The sequence below is a fragment of the Salvelinus namaycush genome, chromosome 35 (assembly GCF_016432855.1).
Source record: "Salvelinus namaycush isolate Seneca chromosome 35, SaNama_1.0, whole genome shotgun sequence".
Taxonomy (NCBI): Eukaryota; Metazoa; Chordata; class Actinopteri; order Salmoniformes; family Salmonidae; genus Salvelinus; species Salvelinus namaycush.
This window is the reverse complement of record NC_052341.1, coordinates 6,800,708-6,820,595: the sequence shown is the minus strand read 5'-3', so window position 1 is coordinate 6,820,595 and position 19,888 is coordinate 6,800,708. Positions and strand designations below refer to the sequence as shown.

Below are 19,888 nucleotides of genomic sequence, written 5' to 3'. Positions count from 1 at the left end.
TTTTAATGTGACAATAACGCCCATCACTCATTCATATTTTAATGTGACAATAACGCCCATCACTCATTCATCTTTTAATGTGACAATAACGCCCATCACTCATTCATCTTTTAATGTGACAATAACGCCCATCATTCATTCATCTTTTAATGTGACAATAACGCCCATCATTCATTCATATTTTAATGTGACAATAACGCCCTTCACTCATTCATCTTTTAATGTGACAATAACGCCCTTCACTCATTCATCTTTTACTGTGACAATAACGCCCATCACTCATTCATCTTTTAATGTGACAATAACGCCCTTCACTCATTCATCTTTTAATGTGACAATAACGCCCATCACTCATTCATCTTTTAATGTGACAATAACGCCCTTCACTCATTCATCTTTTAATGTGACAATAACGCCCATCACTCAAAAAATGTAAAACCACAGTAGGGCCTAGGCCAATTTACAGTGGTAGCCTACACACTTCAGTGCAAAATATCAACTATCTGTTCAGCTGTTAAATTCGAATGTATGTTATAAACCTCCCTTTCCTATGCATATAGCAAAAACTTGAAATTATAATAGCCTATCTTACAGGCCCAATTAAATGAGAAATGCGCATGGTAATTTGTTGTATGGTTACTTTGGGAATATGAATTTATCATGGCCAGAAAAGATGCAATGTTAATGAAATATGTATTATGTTCATAAATATTGTCTAGGCAACTCGAGAAATGTGACATCACGGTATTCAGAAGTAGCCTACAAACATCAGCGTTCTACCATTAAACTGAGCTTCGATCACATAGAGCAAAAATATTTTTAATACCGGTAGCTTATCTATTACTACTGTGAAGTGGGTCCAATTAAATGAGCGATTTCGCAATTTGAAACCATCAGTCAGAAAAGGTGCGGAATTTATTCTGCTATGATTACGGAAATTAAATAAACAATCGGGAATAGATTTGTAATTGTTTTAGAAATCAAGGATCAAATAAATCGATTTTCGCTATTCTCACTAAAAGCAAATGATTGCATCATGTTATATTTAGTTACCTGTTTTGTTGTTCTGAAAAAGTCTTCATGTATTCCCCATTTGCACAAGGCCATTTTTGCCTTCTTGCAATACAATACTTTAACCACTAGAAACTGTGCATAAGCATGGTCTAAAGTTTGCTGGAGGATAAACACATTCCAGCCGAGAGAGCCTCACTCTTTAGCGCGAGTGATGTCGGAACAACTAAATGTTTGAGAAGTAGTTTTCACATAGAAACTTTATATGTCCAAACCCAGAGTCAAATATTATTCCAGAAAATAACATCGTCGCTGTGGTAGATTGGCGATTTTCAGCAAATGATAAGAGTGCCACCAGGTAGCCTGATTTCAGATGTGTCCATGTACACAGATTTTTAGGGATATTGTCCTTCTTGCAAAACATGTAAACTGTTTTTTATTTATATATTTTCTTAATCAAGGGCACCACTTCGGTTTAAGATGTGGGAGGGTCAGAACCTTGCGGTGATCTGGGGGTCTTCCCCCAGATCTTTTTGTGTGCAACCCATAGCAAATGTCTTGCATTTCTACACAATTTAACATGACCCATGGCCCTTCTAACCAGTTTATTTTAGAAGAGCAAAACGGAGCAGAAAGGGTCACAGTCATCAAGCTAGGTAAGAGATAATTAAACATGTTTAAGTGACTGATAAAAGACTGAACTAGAGCAAAATAATTCAATCATCAATATTGTGTTGCTAAGTACAAATGCTTCACTTTTGGTTTTTATGAATTCCTCTAATATAAAACGTCAAACTTAGTCAGACAATATTTCAAGTTTCTATGACTACATAGTAAAAGGATATCTTCACTTTCAGACTCTTTTGTCATTTACCCAGAATGTAATCTATGGGGCCAGGAGAGAGACATCCATGGTTCCGATTTGTTTCAAAAGCAACTCCCGACTTGAGTGAACTAGCCAAAAGAACTATTGGAGTGATAGCAAGCACATGATTTTCAAAAGTTGTGGTCAAATCACCTCGAAGTAACTTCAAAGCAAGTCTATGAGTTGATTTTTCATGCAATTATGAACACGGTGAGAGCTATACTGTAGTTTCATACCCTCAGCATTTGATCAAATGATGTGCTCAGAACAGGAGTTAGATAAGACTTTATCGGAAGGAGTTCTTGGCCGATTCATGGGATGACATTGGTCTATCAGGTTTCACAAGCACCTTTATTAGGGCTCTGATTGATAATCACTTTTTAGGGATGGTGAAAGCCAGAGTCAGATGTGGCAGACCATTACAATGCTGAAGTACAGTGCATTCCTCTGAAAACAAAGCGTTTTTTCTGCATTATATGAATGCCTTATTAACATACATTTGCTTTAAGATAGTGATAATGTCACAGTTTAGTGTGAACCCCTTTTCATTCCATCCAACACAGGATGGAATGTTCTCCAGCACACGACCAACACAGAAGACCAGGACAGGTAAGTATGCTCAAGGTAAGTTTTATTTTAAATTCATGGGTTAAAATCAATCAGACCCCTTTTCCCCACCTCTCACAGCAGACTGTTCGATTTCACAGACACCCCTCTCCCCCCCAGGTAAATATCAGGCATGCAAAAGTGACACACTGAATTATTCTGATATGGCACTGCAAAAATATGGTAAAAGGCACTACAATCTCACTCTGATACTGCGAAGACATGAGCACTTGCATAGGTGCACAAGCCCCATGGGGAGACATTCTCAACTCACAGCCCCGAACACCACAAAACACAGGCCTTTTAAAGGAAATTACAGCCAATCCCCTACTACCTGTCTGATTAGCTAAATCGCTGCAGGTGCGTCTGATCACACCAGCCCCACCACCCACTTATCTACCAATCCATCTTGTGACAATAGCATATTTAAACAATAAGGCATGAGGGGGTGTGGTATAGGGCCAATATACCACGGCTAAGGGCTGTTCTTACGCACAACGCATCGCAGAGTGCCTGGACACAGCCCTTAGCCGTGGTATATTGGCCATTTACCACAAACCCCTGAGGTGCCTTATTGCTATTATAAACTGGCTACCAACGTAATTAGAGCAGTAAAAATAAATGTTTTGTCATACCCGTGGTACACGGTCTGATATACCACAGCTTTCAGCCAATCAGCATTCAGGGAAATAACCACCAAGACACTTGGGGGTATCCGAAACAAATGTGTACAAATTATTTTATGAAACATTTGAATCTGCCCTTATAAATGCAAATATATATCAAATCAGGCAATGCCAAATGTCAGTCTAAATTATCTATGCTTTGAAGTGATTGAAATGCATCGGACAATTATTGGAAAGTTTTCTGTATTTTTGGGGACTGCCCAGGTGAACTTCTGGATAGTCCTGCATCAAACATTTAAGCACATGACACATACAGTGAATCATGCATGTAATGTTATTAGATGCACATCAAAACCCATCATTTTATATATAAAATATCAGAGGGAATCAAAAGGCAGACATTTCGTGGAACAATCCACTTACTGTCATTATTCATGGGGAAACAGCTCTGGTCTTGATCAGTTATGGATGTATAATTATCATCTTCACTCTTTTTCATTTTCTGTAAAAAACTGAATAAAGGTAAATAGTAAACAAACTGTAGTAATAAATATAGTGAGAGAAAGTTCGAACTACATTTTGACAGGCTTCTTAGCTAGTTAATTTTGGTCAATGCATTTTGCACTCATTCTCCTGTCTTATTTGTAACATATTAATGCTTTCTCTCCTGTGAGCTAACGTTCTTAGCTAACTAGATAGCTAGGTAGCGAACGTTAGTTAACCCATACTACAGTTAGTTAGCAAACCAACCAGCTTCACACCTAACTAGCTAGCTAGCATTTGCAGGTACCCAGAGAGTAACGTTTTTAAAAAAATCATATTTTATTTCACCTTTATTTAACCAGGTAGGCTAGTTGAGAACAAGTTCTCATTTACAACTGTGACCTGGCCAAGATAAAGCAAAGCAGTTCGACAGATACAACAACACAGAGTTACACATGGAATAAACAAACATACAGTCAATAATACAGTAGAAAAAGTCTATACACAGTGTGTGCAAATGAGGTTGGATAAGGGAGGTAAGGCAATAAATAGGCCATGGTGGCAAAGTAATTACAATATAGCAATTAAACACTGGAATGGTAGATGTGCAGAAGATGAATGTGCAAGTAGAGATACTGGGGTGCAAAGGAGCAAGATAAATAAATAAATACAGTATGGGGATGAGGTAGTTGGATGGGCTATTTACAGATGGGCTATGTACAGGTGCAGTGATCTGTGAGCTGCTCTGACAGCTGGTGCTTAAAGCTAGTGAGGGAGATATGAGTCTCCAGCTAGTCATGTTAGACTCGTTGATGTTAGACTCTAGCTAGCTAATATTTAACATTGTCCTGTCAAAAAAATAAAATACTCCACACCCGTTACCAGAAAACATAGCTCACCGTAGTTAGCTAGACCGATACAGTAAGCTAGTTTACAGTTAATACAACCATCAAATCTGTTAGCCCTGCTTTCCCGCCTTGTACTATCTAGCTAACAACTAAGTTAGTGTTAACGTTAGCTAGCATGCAAGTATCCAGGCAGAGTTGCTAACGTTAGCCTAGAGAAAATAATAGTTTGCGGCATTAACAGAAACTGATAATTAATATAACAACCTTATCAAATTACAATAGTTTTCAGAAATGTTGACGCTTACAATTATCCGCCTACTTGTGTTACCGTCTTGAGGAACATATGGCGGCTGAATGACTTGCTCGTTCTGCCTCCCAAGTTTTGAGGCATGACGGTTATAAATTGTAATACATTATGTTGTGAAATTGTACACTAATGATTTGAAATGACAGGTAATTTTCAGTCATTCTGTCTATATCAGAACATCTAACCACCTATTCGGGGAAAAAAAGATTTTAAATCAATATATTTTTATTATATTGTGTATATCAAAAAACGAATCAAATGTATACTATATGCAATATTGTATTCGTGTATCTCATGCATTTCAATGATGTCAGAGTCGTGTGTATAGGTGGCAGGGAAGTCAGGTGCAGGAGAATCAAACTGAGTGTAATGGAGTTATTTAATAACAATGAACGAAACATACTCCAAACACTAAATGTAACAAATAACAAAAATGTGTACGAAATAACAAAAATGTGTACGAGGACCCGTCGCACACCAATGCAAAAAAATAAAATATATATATATATATATATATATATATATATATATATATATATATATATACAACACTAACATACAAACAATCTCTGACAAAGACATGAGGGGAAACAGAGGATTAAATACACAACAGGTAATGAATGGGATTGAAACCAGGTGTGTAGGAAGACAAGACAAAACCAATGGAAAATGAAAAATGGATCAATGATGGCTAGAAGACCGGTGACGTCGACCGCCGAGCACCGCCCGAACAAGGAGAGGCTTCGACTTCGGTAGAAGTCGTGACAAATGAGTACAAGCTGATCAGCCTGACCTTCGGCCTTATTTAGACCAAAACGGACGGACTAAATACAGGCCAGTTTTTGAGAAGACAATTTTAGGGGAAATAAAGTCCAAGACGGACAGACCTGATATAGCCGAAAATTATCGGTCCGTGGACGTCACGTGCTGGGTGGGGCCTCTCGTTTTAAGTGAACTAATTTAGTATATAAATCTGACTATACACAGTAATCCCATTAGTGTGTGCAATGTAACCGTTGGCCTACTCATTTGATTATAAATGGGTGAGGTTACTGATTCTGGCGGTGGTTTTGAATGCCGAAGAAGCTGAGTATTGTGTTGTTGTAGGCAACAATACCATTAAACATTTCAGTCACCATCAGAATGTCTATAGCTACACATCTATTCCATGTTTCAAGTAGCCAAGGCCCAGCAGTCGTTGAGGTCCTTTAAAATTAGATTGCATATGTTAATGTAGCTCGTTCATGTATGTGGTCAGGTACATCAACACCAAGATTATGATCCAGATTGTTACAACGTAGAATAGATGGAGCCTAATTGCAGACAGTCCCCGCAATTGTGGGTGGATAGCCTAACGACATAAATATTTCCTGTCCAATCTATCTTTTCCCTCTGACGGCTGCTTTGAACTGATGAGGAAGGTCTCTATAATAACGGATTTTTTTTTGTACATAGCCTACGTTACAGTACAAGCCAAGGGGTGGCCAAATATAGCTGGTATTATTGCTGCAGGACGTGGACTTTTGGCAACAAGCTGATTGAATGTGGACTCTCTCTCCGAAGTGAGGACGCTGCCCATCCTCACTTCGGGACGATAGGCTAATATTATGCTATTAACTGATGACTACGTAGCGCTCTGATATCCGACATCCCCAATATGTCGAACTGGGCATTTGCGTGGTAAGTTTTCCTAAAAATCAAATGAAAGTTCATTACCCTCTGCCGTTTTAGGATGTATTTTATGGATCTATCGCATTGATAGGTGCCAGCAAACTAAATACAATATCAGAAAAAAGACACAGGGACCAAACAAGAAGAAGGAATGCTTCGGGAGAACAGATGTTTTTGTTCTGAAAAACTCCGAACTGAGATTTCATGGGGAAAGAAACAAAGACGGTAACTATAGGCTACATAAAACAACTCGCAAACTTTCCTGCAAGAATGTTGTGTAGAAGCGTATTTCCCGTTGAAGAGGGACACATATGGCGACTATATAGTCTATTAGCGGCCCAGGTCGTGTTCTATGGAGGAAAGTACAGTAGGCTAATTAAAGATGGTGGAAATGAAAAAGCGAGGAGAGAAAATAGTATTTTCCTATGGCATGCAGGCATATTGTCTTGACTGGAGATAGTCACTGGATCCCGTGTGTGTTTTAGTAGCAGTAACCCAGCTCGTTTTCTTCTTCATACAAGATACTATATTTCTTTACCAATTCTGTGATGTAATTTGAAAGTTTTTACACGCTGGCCAGGGACTTGCCGTACTGTACAGGTTGTACAGGCAACTTTTTACACGCTGGCCAGGGACTTGCCGTACTGTACAGGCTGTACAGGCAACTTTTTACATGCTGGCCAGGGACTTGCCGTACTGTACAGGTTGTACAGGCAACTTTTTACACGCTGGCCAGGGACTTGCCGTACTGTACAGGCTGTACAGGCAACTTTTTACATGCTGGCCAGGGACTTGCCGTACTGTACAGGCTGTACAGGCAACTTTTTACATGCTGGCCAGGGACATGCCCGTACTGTACAGGTTGTACAGGCAACTTTTTACACGCTGGCCAGGGACTTGCCCGTACTGTACAGGTTGTACAGGCAACTTTTTACAAGCTGGCCAGGGACTTGCCCGTACTGTACAGGATGTACAGGCAACTTTTTACAAGCTGGCCAGGGACATGCCCGTACTGTACAGGCTGTACAGGCAACTTTTTACACGCTGGCCAGGGACTTGCCGTACTGTACAGGCTGTACAGGCAACTTTTTACATGCTGGCCAGGGACATGCCCGTACTGTACAGGCTGTACAGGCAACTTTTTACACACTGGCCAGGGACTTGCCCGTACTGTACAGGCAACTTTTTACACACTGGCCAGGGACTTGCCCGTACTGTACAGGCTGTACAGGCAACTTTTTACAAGCTGGCCAGGGACTTGCCCGTACTGTACAGGATGTACAGGCAACTTTTTACAAGCTGGCCAGGGACTTGCCCGTACTGTACAGGCTGTACAGGCAAAACATTGGCCACGTGGAGGAAAGCTGGCAAGTGATTGATGATTTGCACCATTATGCTCACATCGTTCTACTGTTGGCCTTTTGCCATTACAGCACCGGTGTGTCTGCCATCAAAGCACCCGTTTTGTCGTCAGTGATTATGTTCATGTAAGCTCTAGTGTTATTTTTTTGGGGAACTGTGTTTGTCAGGAGTGTTGTTACACTGAGGACTTGTGAAGAGCAGAATCAACTACCTCTGCATCACCAAGACAGTTGCTTTGTGAGAATGTGTTAACCATGGAAGGTAACTCATGTTCTCAGATAGTCATTGTTATGTAAATGCTGTCTGAAAAGTACCAGTGGCCTTGCCTTGGCACAAGTCAGAGCAGGTCGACTGAGGCCATGGCCCAGAATATTTGGTAAAACACTGGGGTAAGTCTCAGGTGAGTGTTAGGTCTGTGTGTGCGTGCGTGCTTGTTACACAGTAACTACACTTAGGACGTTTAAAACCATCCTGTTTTCCTATCCAAACTGTTCAATCATTATACCTTCAGCAGGCCTAAGCTGAGTAGCTACATATTATGAGTTGACAGCAATGTCCTTCTCTTTATTGTCCATTCTCTCTTTGTTGCCCACTCCTCTGAAAGCTGACAGGGTTGTGTGTGTGTTTATGTGTGTGTGTGTGTGACTGTGTTCAATGGGCAGCCAAACAGATATATGTCCATTCCGTGCTAAATTAGACAATAGCACTAAATTGCTCTTGGCTGTTTTCTTCTTGCCTCCACCCCAGCTATGGTTGAATATGTCTCTGGACTCTGATAAGGCGTGTGGGATGCTGTCCAGGAACTCCACAACCTCCTGTGTCTTCCAGGCTGCAGACGAGATGGATGACCTCCCAGGGGTGGGGGAGGACAGGTATACTCTAAAACCCTCTCCCTCCTCTGTCTGTCTGTCTGTCTGTCTGTCTGTCTGTCTGTCTGTCTGTCTGTCTGTCTGTCTGTCTGTCTGTCTGTCTGTCTGTCTGTCTGTCTGTCTGTCTGTCTGTGTCTCTCTCTCTCCCTCCTCTCTTTCACTCTTTCACTCTGTCTGTCTGTCTGTCTGTCTGTCTGTCTGTCTGTCTGTCTGTCTGTCTGTCTGTCTGTCTGTGTCTCTCTCTCTGTCTGTCTGTCTGTGTCTCTCTCTCTGTCTCTCTCTCTGTCTCTCCCTCCTGTCTGTCTGTCTCTGTCTGTCTGTCTGTCTCTGTCTGTCTGTCTGTCTGTCTGTCTGTCTGTCTGTCTGTCTGTCTGTCTGTCTGTCTGTCTGTCTGTCTGTCTGTCTGTCTCTCAATTCTATTCAAAGGGCTTTATTGGCATGGGGAATGTGTTGACATTGCCAAGACAAGTGGGATAGACAATAAACAAAAAGGGAAATAAACATTCAGAAATTCACAGTAAACATTACACTCATAAAATATTGAAAATAATATACATTTAAAATGTTATGTATATTGTGTTGTAGCAATGTAAATAGTTGAAATATGAAAGGGAAAATAAATAAACAGATAAATATAAGTTGCATTTACAATGGTGTTTGTAGTGGCACACTGGTATCTAACCTAATAGATGAAGATAGATAGGAGTTTATCAAGATTGGATTTGTTTTCAAATTCCTTGTGGGTTGGTGTAATCTGGGGTAAATATGTATCTCTAATATGGTCATACATTTGGCAGGAGGTTAGAAAGTCCAGCTCAGTTTCCACCTCATTTTGTGGGCAGTGTGCACATATCCTGTCTTCTCTTGAGAGCCTTTCTCAATAGCAAGGCTATGCTCACTCAGTCTGTACATAGTCAAAGCTTTCCTTAAGTCTGGGTCAGTCACAGTGGTCAGGTATTCTGCTAATGTGTACTCTTTGTTTAGGGCCAAATAACATTTCATTTTGCTCTGTTTTTTTTGTTGATTCTTTCCAATGTTTCAAGTAAACATCTATTTGTTTTCTCATGATTTGGTTGGGTGTAATTGTGTGGCTGTCCTGGGGCTCTGTGGGGTCTGTTTGTGTTTTTGAGTGTCCCCGTAACAGCTGGCTGAGGTTCAGCTTCAGTTTCACCTCTCTGTAGGTAAGGGGTTTGTAATGGATGGTTTGAAATCGCCTCTTTTTAGGTGGTTGTAGAAACTAATGGCTCTTTTTCTGGATTCTGATAATTAGTGGGAATCATCCTAATTCTGCTCTGCATGCATTATTTGGTGTTTTACGTTGTACACAGAGGATGTTTTTGTGGAATTCTGCATGCAGTCTCAATTTGATATTTGTCCCATTTGGTGAATTCTTGGTTGGTGAGTGGACCCCCAACCTCACAACCGTAAAGGGTACTCTAGGGCAACAGTGTCTAGGTGGAATTTGTATTTATGGTCCTGGCAACTGGACCTTTTTTGGGTCTGTCTGTCTGTCTGTCTGTCTGTCTGTCTGTCTGTCTGTCTGTCTGTCTGTCTGTCTGTCTGTCTGTCTGTCTGTCTGTCTGTCTGTCTGTCTGTCTGTCCTAATTAATTATCTTTCTCTCATTTTTCCTTTCCTTCTGTCTTTTATCTCTCAGGTCACTCTATATTTAATTATATATAGGCCTACATTCGCTTTCTCAACAAATTCTCGTCATAGCTTTTCAGTTTGGGTGAAATGTATTTGTGTCTCTCTCCTATCTCCCTGTTCAGTGTTCTAGAGATGCTGAGTTACTCCCAAGTTCTCTGTTCTGGAGACATGGCTGTGCATGCCCTCCATGCTGCTCCCCCGGGCCCTAGAGTCCACCATCTCCACCTCTACAGCACGCCCCTCCACGCTGCTCCCCAGGGCCCTAGAGTCAACCTGCTCCATCTCCTCAGCCTCCACCTCTACAGCACGGCCCTCCACGCTGCTCCCCAGGGCCCTAGAGTCAACCTGCTCCATCTCCTCAGCCTCCACCTCTACAGCACGGCCCTCCACGCTGCTCCCCAGGGCCCTAGAGTCAACATGCTCCATCTCCTCAGCCTCCACCTCTACAGCACGGCCCTCCACGCTGCTCCCCAGGGCCCTAGAGTCAACCTGCTCCATCTCCTCAGCCTCCACCTCTACAGCACGGCCCTCCACCTGCAGCGAGACATTAGAGACAGACACACCACACAGGTAACTGCGTAGATAGATAGGCCTTATAACTACCTAGTTTTTACCAGGAGGTACATTAGTACCTTGTATGGGAGCCAAATATGCATCTCCATATTAGTCTGTTGACTTGAATTTGAATAAGTTGTACGGGTTATGATCAACACCAGATGGGGTTTGGTTGGTTGTTTAGGAACGCTGGAAGGTTTTGGAGTAGTAGCGTTAAAAGGTAGAGTAGCTTCAGTTGTGTCCCACTTAAAGCACTTAACTCTAAGAGCTGTGTTTTCTCTTAGTGTTATCAAGTGTCTGTTGAGGTCTCAAAGCCACTATAGTCACAGGCCCCTGGGGTGACATTGTGTGGTTTACTATTTCAGTCATTACAAAGGCTCAATACACCAGCCTCGTCATTGATTCCCCTGATTCGGCTTCACACACACACACACACACACACACACACACACACACACACACACACACACACACACACACACACACACACACACACACACACACACACACACACACACACACCGACACACACACACACACACACACACTACTCTGCTTTCGTTCCTTCTAAATAACTGTTATTTTTCTAAAAACGGCATTGTTGGTTAACGGCTGACAATATTTCAAGCTGGTGATTTCGGTGCATGTGACAAATACAATTAGATTGATTTGATTTGATTGTGCTTGTCTTCACTGAACAACCTTCACACTACTCTCTGTATAATGTTTGTGTGTGTGTCTATGTCTACAGTGTAACGGTTGTCCTCCTCCTCTTCGGAAGAAGAGGAGGAGAAGGGATTGGACCAAAGCGCAGCGTGGAATGTGGACATAATGAAGTTTATTAAAGTAAAGACGAAAAAACACGAAAATACTTAAACAAACTACAAAATAACAAACGAACGTAGACAGACCTGAACTATGAGAACTTACAAAATGACGAAGAACGCACGAACAGGTACAGACTACAACAAACGAACGAACAAACCGAAACAGTCCCGTGTGGTGCAACATACACAGACACAGAAGACAGTCACCCACAAACAAACAGTGTGAACAGCCTACCTTTATATGGTTCTCAATCAGAGGAAACGTCAAACACCTGTCCCTGATTGAGAACCATATAAGGCTAATTACAAATGACCTAAACATAGAAACACAAAACATAGAATGCCCACCCCAACTCACGCCCTGACCAACTAAACACATACAAAATAACAGAAAACAGGTCAGGAACGTGACAGAACCCCCCCCTCAAGGTGCGAACTCCGGACGCACCACCAAAAGTCTAGGGGAGGGTCTGGGTGGGCATCTGTCCACGGTGGCGGCTCAGGCTCTGGGCGTGGTCCCCATCCCACCATAGTCAAACCCCGCTTTTGTAGCCTCCTCCCAATGACCACCCTCCAAATTAAACCCACCGGATTAAGGGGCAGCACCGGACTAAGGGGCAATACCGGAATGAGGGGCAATACCGGAATGAGGGGCAACACCGGAATGAGGGGCAACACCGGAATGAGGGGCAACACCGGATTGGATGGCGGATCCTGGCTGGCTGGCTCTGGCGGATCCTGGCTGGCTGGCTCTGGCGGATCCTGGCTGGATGACGGCTCTGGCTGGTCATGGCTGGATGACGGCTCTGGCTGGTCATGGCTGGATGACGGCTCTGGCTGGTCATGGCTGGATGACGGCTCTGGCTGGTCATGGCTGGATGACGGCTCTGGCTGGTCATGGCTGGATGACGGCTCTGGCTGGTCATGGCTGGATGACGGCTCTGGCTGGTCATGGCTCGCTGACGGCTCTGGCTGGTCATGTCTGGTGGAAGGCTCTGGCTGATCCTGTCTGGCGGAAGGCTCTGGCTGATCCTGTCTGGCGGAAGGCTCTGGCTGATCCTGTCTGGCAGAAGGCTCTGGCTGATCCTGTCTGGCAGAAGGCTCTGGCTGATCCAGTCTGGCGGAAGGCTTTGGCTGCTCCTGTCTGGCGGAAGGCTCTAGCGGCTCCTGTCTGGCGGAAGGCTCTAGCGGCTCCTGTCTGGCGGACGGCTCTGTAGGCTCATGGCAGACGGGCGGCTTTGCAGGCTCATGGCAGACGGGCGGCTTTGAAGGCTCAGTACCGACGGGCAGTTCATGCGACGCTTGGCAGACGGACAGTTCAGACGGCGTTGGGCAGACGGGCAGTTCAGGCGCCGCTGGGCAGACGGGCAGTTCAGGCGCCGCTGGGCAGACGGCAGACTCTGGCTGCCGTCAGACTCAGACTCCGGCTGAGACGCACTGTAGGCCTGGTGCGTGGTGCCGGAACTGGAGGTACCGGGCTAAGGACACGCACCTTCAGGCTAGTGCGGGGAACAACAACAGGGCACACTGGACTCTCAAGGCGTACTATAGGCCTGGTGCGTGGTATAGGCACTGGTGGTACTGGACTGGAGCGGGGAGGTGGCGCCGGAAATACCGGACCGTGCAGGCGTACTGGCTCCCTTGAGCACTGAGCCTGCCCAACCTTACCTGGTTTTATGCTCCCCATCGCCCGACCAGTGCGGGGAGGTGGAATAACCCGCACCGGGCTATGTAGGCGAACCGGGGACACCATGCGTAAGGCTGGTGCCATGTAAGCCGGCCCGAGGAGACGCACTGGTGGCCAGATATGTAGAGCCGGCTTCATGGCACTTGGCTCAATGCTCAAACTGGCCTTGCCGATACGAGGAGCTGGTATGTACCGCACCGGGCTATGCACACGTACAGGAGACACCATGCGCTCTACTGCGTAACACGGTGTCTGCCCGTACTCTCACTCTCCACGGTAAGTACAGGGAGTAGGCGCAGGTCTCCTACCTGACTTCGCCACTCTCCCTCTTAGCCCCCCCCCAAGAAATTTTTGGGGTTTACTCACAGGCTTCCTTGCTAGTCGCGTACCCTCATAACTCCGGTTCCTCTCTCCGGTTGCCTCTGCTCTCCTAATCGCCTCCAGCTGTTCCCATGGGAGGCGATCTCTTCCAGCTCGGATCTCCTCCCATGTGTAGCAACCCTTGCCGTCCAAAACATCCTCCCATGTCCACGAGTCCTGGTTTCTTTGCCGCTGTTGCTGGTTCCGATCACGCTGCTTGATCCATGGTTGGTGGGTGATTCTGTAACGGTTGTCCTCCTCCTCTTCGGAAGAAGAGGAGGAGTAGGGATTGGACCAAAGCGCAGCGTGGAATGTGGACATAATGAAGTTTATTAAAGTAAAGACGAAAACACGAAAATACTTAAACAAACTACAAAATAACAAACGAACGTAGACAGACATGAACTATGAGAACTTACAAAATGACGAAGAACGCACAAACAGGTACAGACTACAACAAACGAACGAACAAACCGAAACAGTCCCGTGTGGTGCAACATACACAGACACAGAAGACAGTCACCCACAAACAAACAGTGTGAACAGCCTACCTTTATATGGTTCTCAATCAGAGGAAACGTCAAACACCTGTCCCTGATTGAGAACCATATAAGGCTAATTACAAATGACCAAAACATAGAAACACAAAACATAGAATGCCCACCCCAACTCACGCCCTGACCAACTAAACACATACAAAATAACAGAAAACAGGTCAGGAACGTGACATACAGTCAATGTTGAGTTACTGCTGTAAAGATCTATGTTGAGTTTCTGCTGTAAAGATCTATGTTGAGTTACTGCTGTAAAGATCTATGTTGAGTTACTGCTGTAAAGATCTATGTTGAGTTACTGCTGTACAGATCTATGTTGAGTTACTGGGGTAAAGATCTATGTTGAGTTACTGGGGTAAAGATCTATGTTGAGTTACTGCTGTAAAGATCTATGTTGAGTTACTGCTGTAAAGATCTATGTTGAGTTACTGCTGTAAAGATCTATGTTGAGTTACTGCTGTAAAGATCTATGTTGAGTTACTGCTGTAAAGATCTATGTTGAGTTACTGCTGTACAGATCTATGTTGAGTTACTGCTGTACAGATCTATGTTGAGTTACTGGGGTAAAGATCTATGTTGAGTTACTGCTGTAAAGATCTATGTTGAGTTACTGCTGTAAAGATCTCTGTTGAGTTACTGCTGTAAAGATCTATGTTGAGTTACTGAGGTAAGTATATATGTTGAGTTACTGGGGTAAAGATCTATGTTGAGTTACTGCTGTAAAGATCTATGTTGAGTTTCTGCTGTAAAGATCTATGTTGAGTTACTGGGGTAAAGATCTATGTTGAGTTACTGGGGTAAAGATCTCTGTTGAGTTACTGCTGTAAAGATCTATGTTGAGTTACTGCTGTAAAGATCTATGTTGAGTTACTGCTGTAAAGATCTATGTTGAGTTACTGCGGTAAAGATCTATGTTGAGTTACTGGGGTAAAGATCTATGTTGAGTTACTGGGGTAAAGATCTATGTTGAGTTACTGGGGTTAAAGATCTCTGTAGAGTTACTGCTGTAAAGATCTATGTTGAGTTACTGCTGTAAAGATCTATGTTGAGTTACTGCTGTAAAGATCTATGTTGAGTTACTGCTGTAAAGATCTATGTTGAGTTACTGCTGTAAAGATCTATGTTGAGTTACTGGGGTAAAGATCTATGTTGAGTTACTGCTGTAAAGATCTATGTTGAGTTACTGCTGTAAAGATCTATGTTGAGTTACTGCTGTAAAGATCTATGTTGAGTTACTGGGGTAAAGATCTATGTTGAGTTACTGGGGTAAAGATCTATGTTGAGTTACTGCTGTAAAGATCTATGTTGAGTTACTGCTGTAAAGATCTATGTTGAGTTACTGCTGTAAAGATCTATGTTGAGTTACTGCTGTAAAGATCTATGTTGAGTTACTGCTGTAAAGATCTATGTTGAGTTACTGCTGTAAAGATCTCTGTTGAGTTACTGCTGTAAAGATCTATGTTGAGTTACTGAGGTAAAGATCTATGTTGAGTTACTGGGGTAAAGATCTATGTTGAGTTACTGCTGTAAAGATCTATGTTGAGTTTCTGCTGTAAAGATCTATGTTGAGTTACTGGGGTAAAGATCTATGTTGAGTTACTGGGGTAAAGATCTCTGTTGAGTTACTGCTGTAAAGATCTATGTTGAGTTACTGCTGTAAAGATCTATGTTGAGTTACTGCTGTAAAGATCTATGTTGAGTTACTGGGGTAAAGATCTATGTTGAGTTTCTGCTGTAAAGATCTATGTTGAGTTACTGGGGTAAAGATCTATGTTGAGTTACTGGGGTAAAGATCTCTGTTGAGTTACTGTGGTAAAGATCTATGTTGAGTTACTGCTGTAAAGATCTATGTTGAGTTACTGCTGTAAAGATCTATGGTGAGTTACTGCTGTAAAGATCTATGGTGAGTTACTGCTGTAAAGATCTATGTTGAGTTACTGCTGTAAAGATCTATGTTGAGTTACTGCTGTAAAGATCTATGTTGAGTTACTGCTGTAAAGATCTATGTTGAGTTACTGCTGTAAAGATCTATGTTGAGTTACTGCTGTAAAGATCTATGTTGAGTTACTGCTGTAAAGATCTATGTTGAGTTACTGAGGTAAAGATCTATGTTGAGCTACTGCTGTAAAGATCTATGTTGAGTTACTGCTGTAAAGATCTATGTTGAGTTACTGGGGTAAAGCTCTATGTTGAGTTACTGGGGTAAAGATCTATGTTGAGTTACTGGGGTTAAAGATCTCTGTAGAGTTACTGCTGTAAAGATCTATGTTGAGTTACTGCTGTAAAGATCTATGTTGAGTTACTGCTGTAAAGATCTATGTTGAGTTACTGGGGTAAAGATCTCTGTTGAGTTACTGCTGTAAAGATCTATGTTGAGTTACTGGGGTAAAGATCTCTGTTGAGTTACTGCTGTAAAGATCTATGTTGAGTTACTGCTGTAAAGATCTATGTTGAGTTACTGGGGTAAAGATCTATGTTGAGTTACTGCGGTAAAGATCTATGTTGAGTTACTGCTGTAAAGATCTATGTTGAGTTACTGGGGTAAAGATCTATGTTGAGTGACTGCTGTAAAGATCTATGTTGAGTTACTGGGGTAAAGATCTCTGTTGAGTTACTGGGGTAAAGATCTATGTTGAGTTACTGGGGTAAAGATCTATGTTGATTTACTGCTGTAAAGATCTATGTTGAGTTACTGGGGTAAAGATCTATGTTGAGTTACTGGGGTAAAGATCTATGTTGAGTTACTGCTGTAAAGATCTATGTTGAGTTACTGGGGTAAAGATCTATGTTGAGTTACTGGGGTAAAGAACTATGTTGAGTTACTGCTGTAAAGATCTCTGTTGAGTTACTGGGGTAAAGATCTATGTTGAGTTACTGCTGTAAAGATCTATGTTGAGTTACTGGGGTAAAGATCTCTGTTGAGTTACTGCTGTAAAGATCTATGTTGAGTTACTGGGGTAAAGATCTATGTTGAGTTACTGGGGTAAAGATCTCTGTTGAGTTACTGTGGTAAAGATCTATGTTGAGTTACTGCTGTAAAGATCTATGTTGAGTTACTGCTGTAAAGATCTATGGTGAGTTACTGCTGTAAAGATCTATGTTGAGTTACTGCTGTAAAGATCTATGTTGAGTTACTGCTGTAAAGATCTATGTTGAGTTACTGCTGTAAAGATCTATGTTGAGTTACTGCTGTAAAGATCTATGTTGAGTTACTGCTGTAAAGATCTATGTTGAGTTACTGGGGTAAAGATCTATGTTGAGTTACTGTGGTAAAGATCTATGTTGAGTTACTGCTGTAAAGATCTATGTTGAGTTACTGCTGTAAAGATCTATGTTGAGTTACTGAGGTAAAGATCTATGTTGAGCTACTGCTGTAAAGATCTATGTTGAGTTACTGCTGTAAAGATCTATGTTGAGTTACTGGGGTAAAGATCTATGTTGAGTTACTGGGGTAAAGATCTATGTTGAGTTACTGGGGTTAAAGATCTCTGTAGAGTTACTGCTGTAAAGATCTATGTTGAGTTACTGCTGTAAAGATCTATGTTGAGTTACTGCTGTAAAGATCTATGTTGAGTTACTGGGGTAAAGATCTCTGTTGAGTTACTGCTGTAAAGATCTATGTTGAGTTACTGGGGTAAAGATCTCTGTTGAGTTACTGCTGTAAAGATCTATGTTGAGTTACTGCTGTAAAGATCTATGTTGAGTTACTGGGGTAAAGATCTATGTTGAGTTACTGCGGTAAAGATCTATGTTGAGTTACTGCTGTAAAGATCTATGTTGAGTTACTGGGGTAAAGATCTATGTTGAGTGACTGCTGTAAAGATCTATGTTGAATTACTGGGGTAAAGATCTCTGTTGAGTTACTGGGGTAAAGATCTATGTTGAGTTACTGGGGTAAAGATCTATGTTGATTTACTGCTGTAAAGATCTATGTTGAGTTACTGGGGTAAAGATCTATGTTGAGTTACTGGGGTAAAGATCTATGTTGAGTTACTGCTGTAAAGATCTATGTTGAGTTACTGCTGTAAAGATCTATGTTGAGTTACTGCTGTAAAGATCTATGTTGAGTTTCTGCTGTAAAGATCTATGTTGAGTTACTGGGGTAAAGATCTATGTTGAGTTACTGGGGTAAAGATCTCTGTTGAGTTACTGCTGTAAAGATCTATGTTGAGTTACTGCTGTAAAGATCTATGTTGAGTTACTGGGGTAAAGATCTATGTTGAGTTTCTGCTGTAAAGATCTATGTTGAGTTACTGGGGTAAAGATCTATGTTGAGTTACTGGGGTAAAGATCTCTGTTGAGTTACTGTGGTAAAGATCTATGTTGAGTTACTGCTGTAAAGATCTATGTTGAGTTACTGGGGTAAAGATCTATGTTGAGTGACTGCTGTAAAGATCTATGTTGAATTACTGGGGTAAAGATCTCTGTTGAGTTACTGGGGTAAAGATCTATGTTGAGTTACTGGGGTAAAGATCTATGTTGAGTTACTGGGGTAAAGATCTATGTTGATTTACTGCTGTAAAGATCTATGTTGAGTTACTGGGGTAAAGATCTATGTTGAGTTACTGGGGTAAAGATCTATGTTGAGTTACTGCTGTAAAGATCTATGTTGAGTTACTGGGGTAAAGATCTATGTTCAGTTACTGGGGTAAAGAACTATGTTGAGTTACTGCTGTAAAGATCTCTGTTGAGTTACTGGGGTAAAGATCTATGTTGAGTTACTGCTGTAAAGATCTATGTTGAGTTACTGGGGTAAAGATCTCTGTTGAGTTACTGCTGTAAAGATCTATGTTGAGTTACTGGGGTAAAGATCTCTGTGTGACGTTACTGGGGTAAATATCTCTGTTGACGTTACTGTGGTAAAATATCGATGTTGAGTTTATCTGCTGTAAAGATTCTATGTTGAGTTATGCTTTTTCCCTGTAAAGATCTATGGTGAGTTACTGCTGTAAAGATCTATGGTGAGTTACTGCTGTAAAGATCTATGTTGGAGTTACTGCTGTAAAGCTCTATATTGAGTTACTGCTGGTAACAGATCTATGTTGAGTTACTCGCTGTAAAGATCCTATGTTGAGGTACTGCTGTAAGATCTATGTTGAGTTACTGCTGTAAAAGGATCTATGTTGAGTTACTGCTGTAAGATCTATGTTGAGTTTACTGCTGTAAAGATGCTATGTTGAGTTTACTGAGGTAAAAGATCTATGTTGAGCTACTGCTGTAAAGATCTATGTTGAGTTACTGCTGTAAAGATCTATGTTGAGTTACTGGGGTAAAAGATATATGTTGAAGTTTACTGGGGTAAAGATCTATGTTGAGTTACCTGGGGTGTAAAGATGCTCTGTAGATTTTACTGCGTGTAAAGATCTATGTTGAGTTAACTGCTGTAAAGATCTATGTTTGAGTTACTGGGGTAAAGATCACACGCATGTTGAAGTTACTGCTGTAAAGATCTATGTTGAGTTACTGGGGTAAAGATCTCTGTTGAGTTACTGCTGTAAGATCTATGTGAAGTTACTGCTGTAAAGATCTATGTTGAGTGTTACTGGGGTGTAAAGATCTTATGTTGAGTTACTGCGGTAAAGATCTATGTTGAGTTACTGCTGTAAAGA

At 42.0% G+C, this 19,888-nt stretch overlaps 1 protein-coding gene across 1 annotated transcript in view; it reads right to left on the bottom strand.

The window, feature by feature from the left end:
* Positions 1-10,422: 10,422 nt before the first annotated feature.
* LOC120029376 (protein kinase C epsilon type-like) overlaps positions 10,423-19,888 on the bottom strand; it is a 128,281-nt gene continuing 118,815 nt past the window's right edge. The window contains exon 11 of the mRNA XM_038974602.1: positions 10,423-10,830. Coding sequence (XP_038830530.1) covers positions 10,423-10,830 — 408 coding nt within the window. The remainder of the gene's footprint in view (positions 10,831-19,888) is intronic.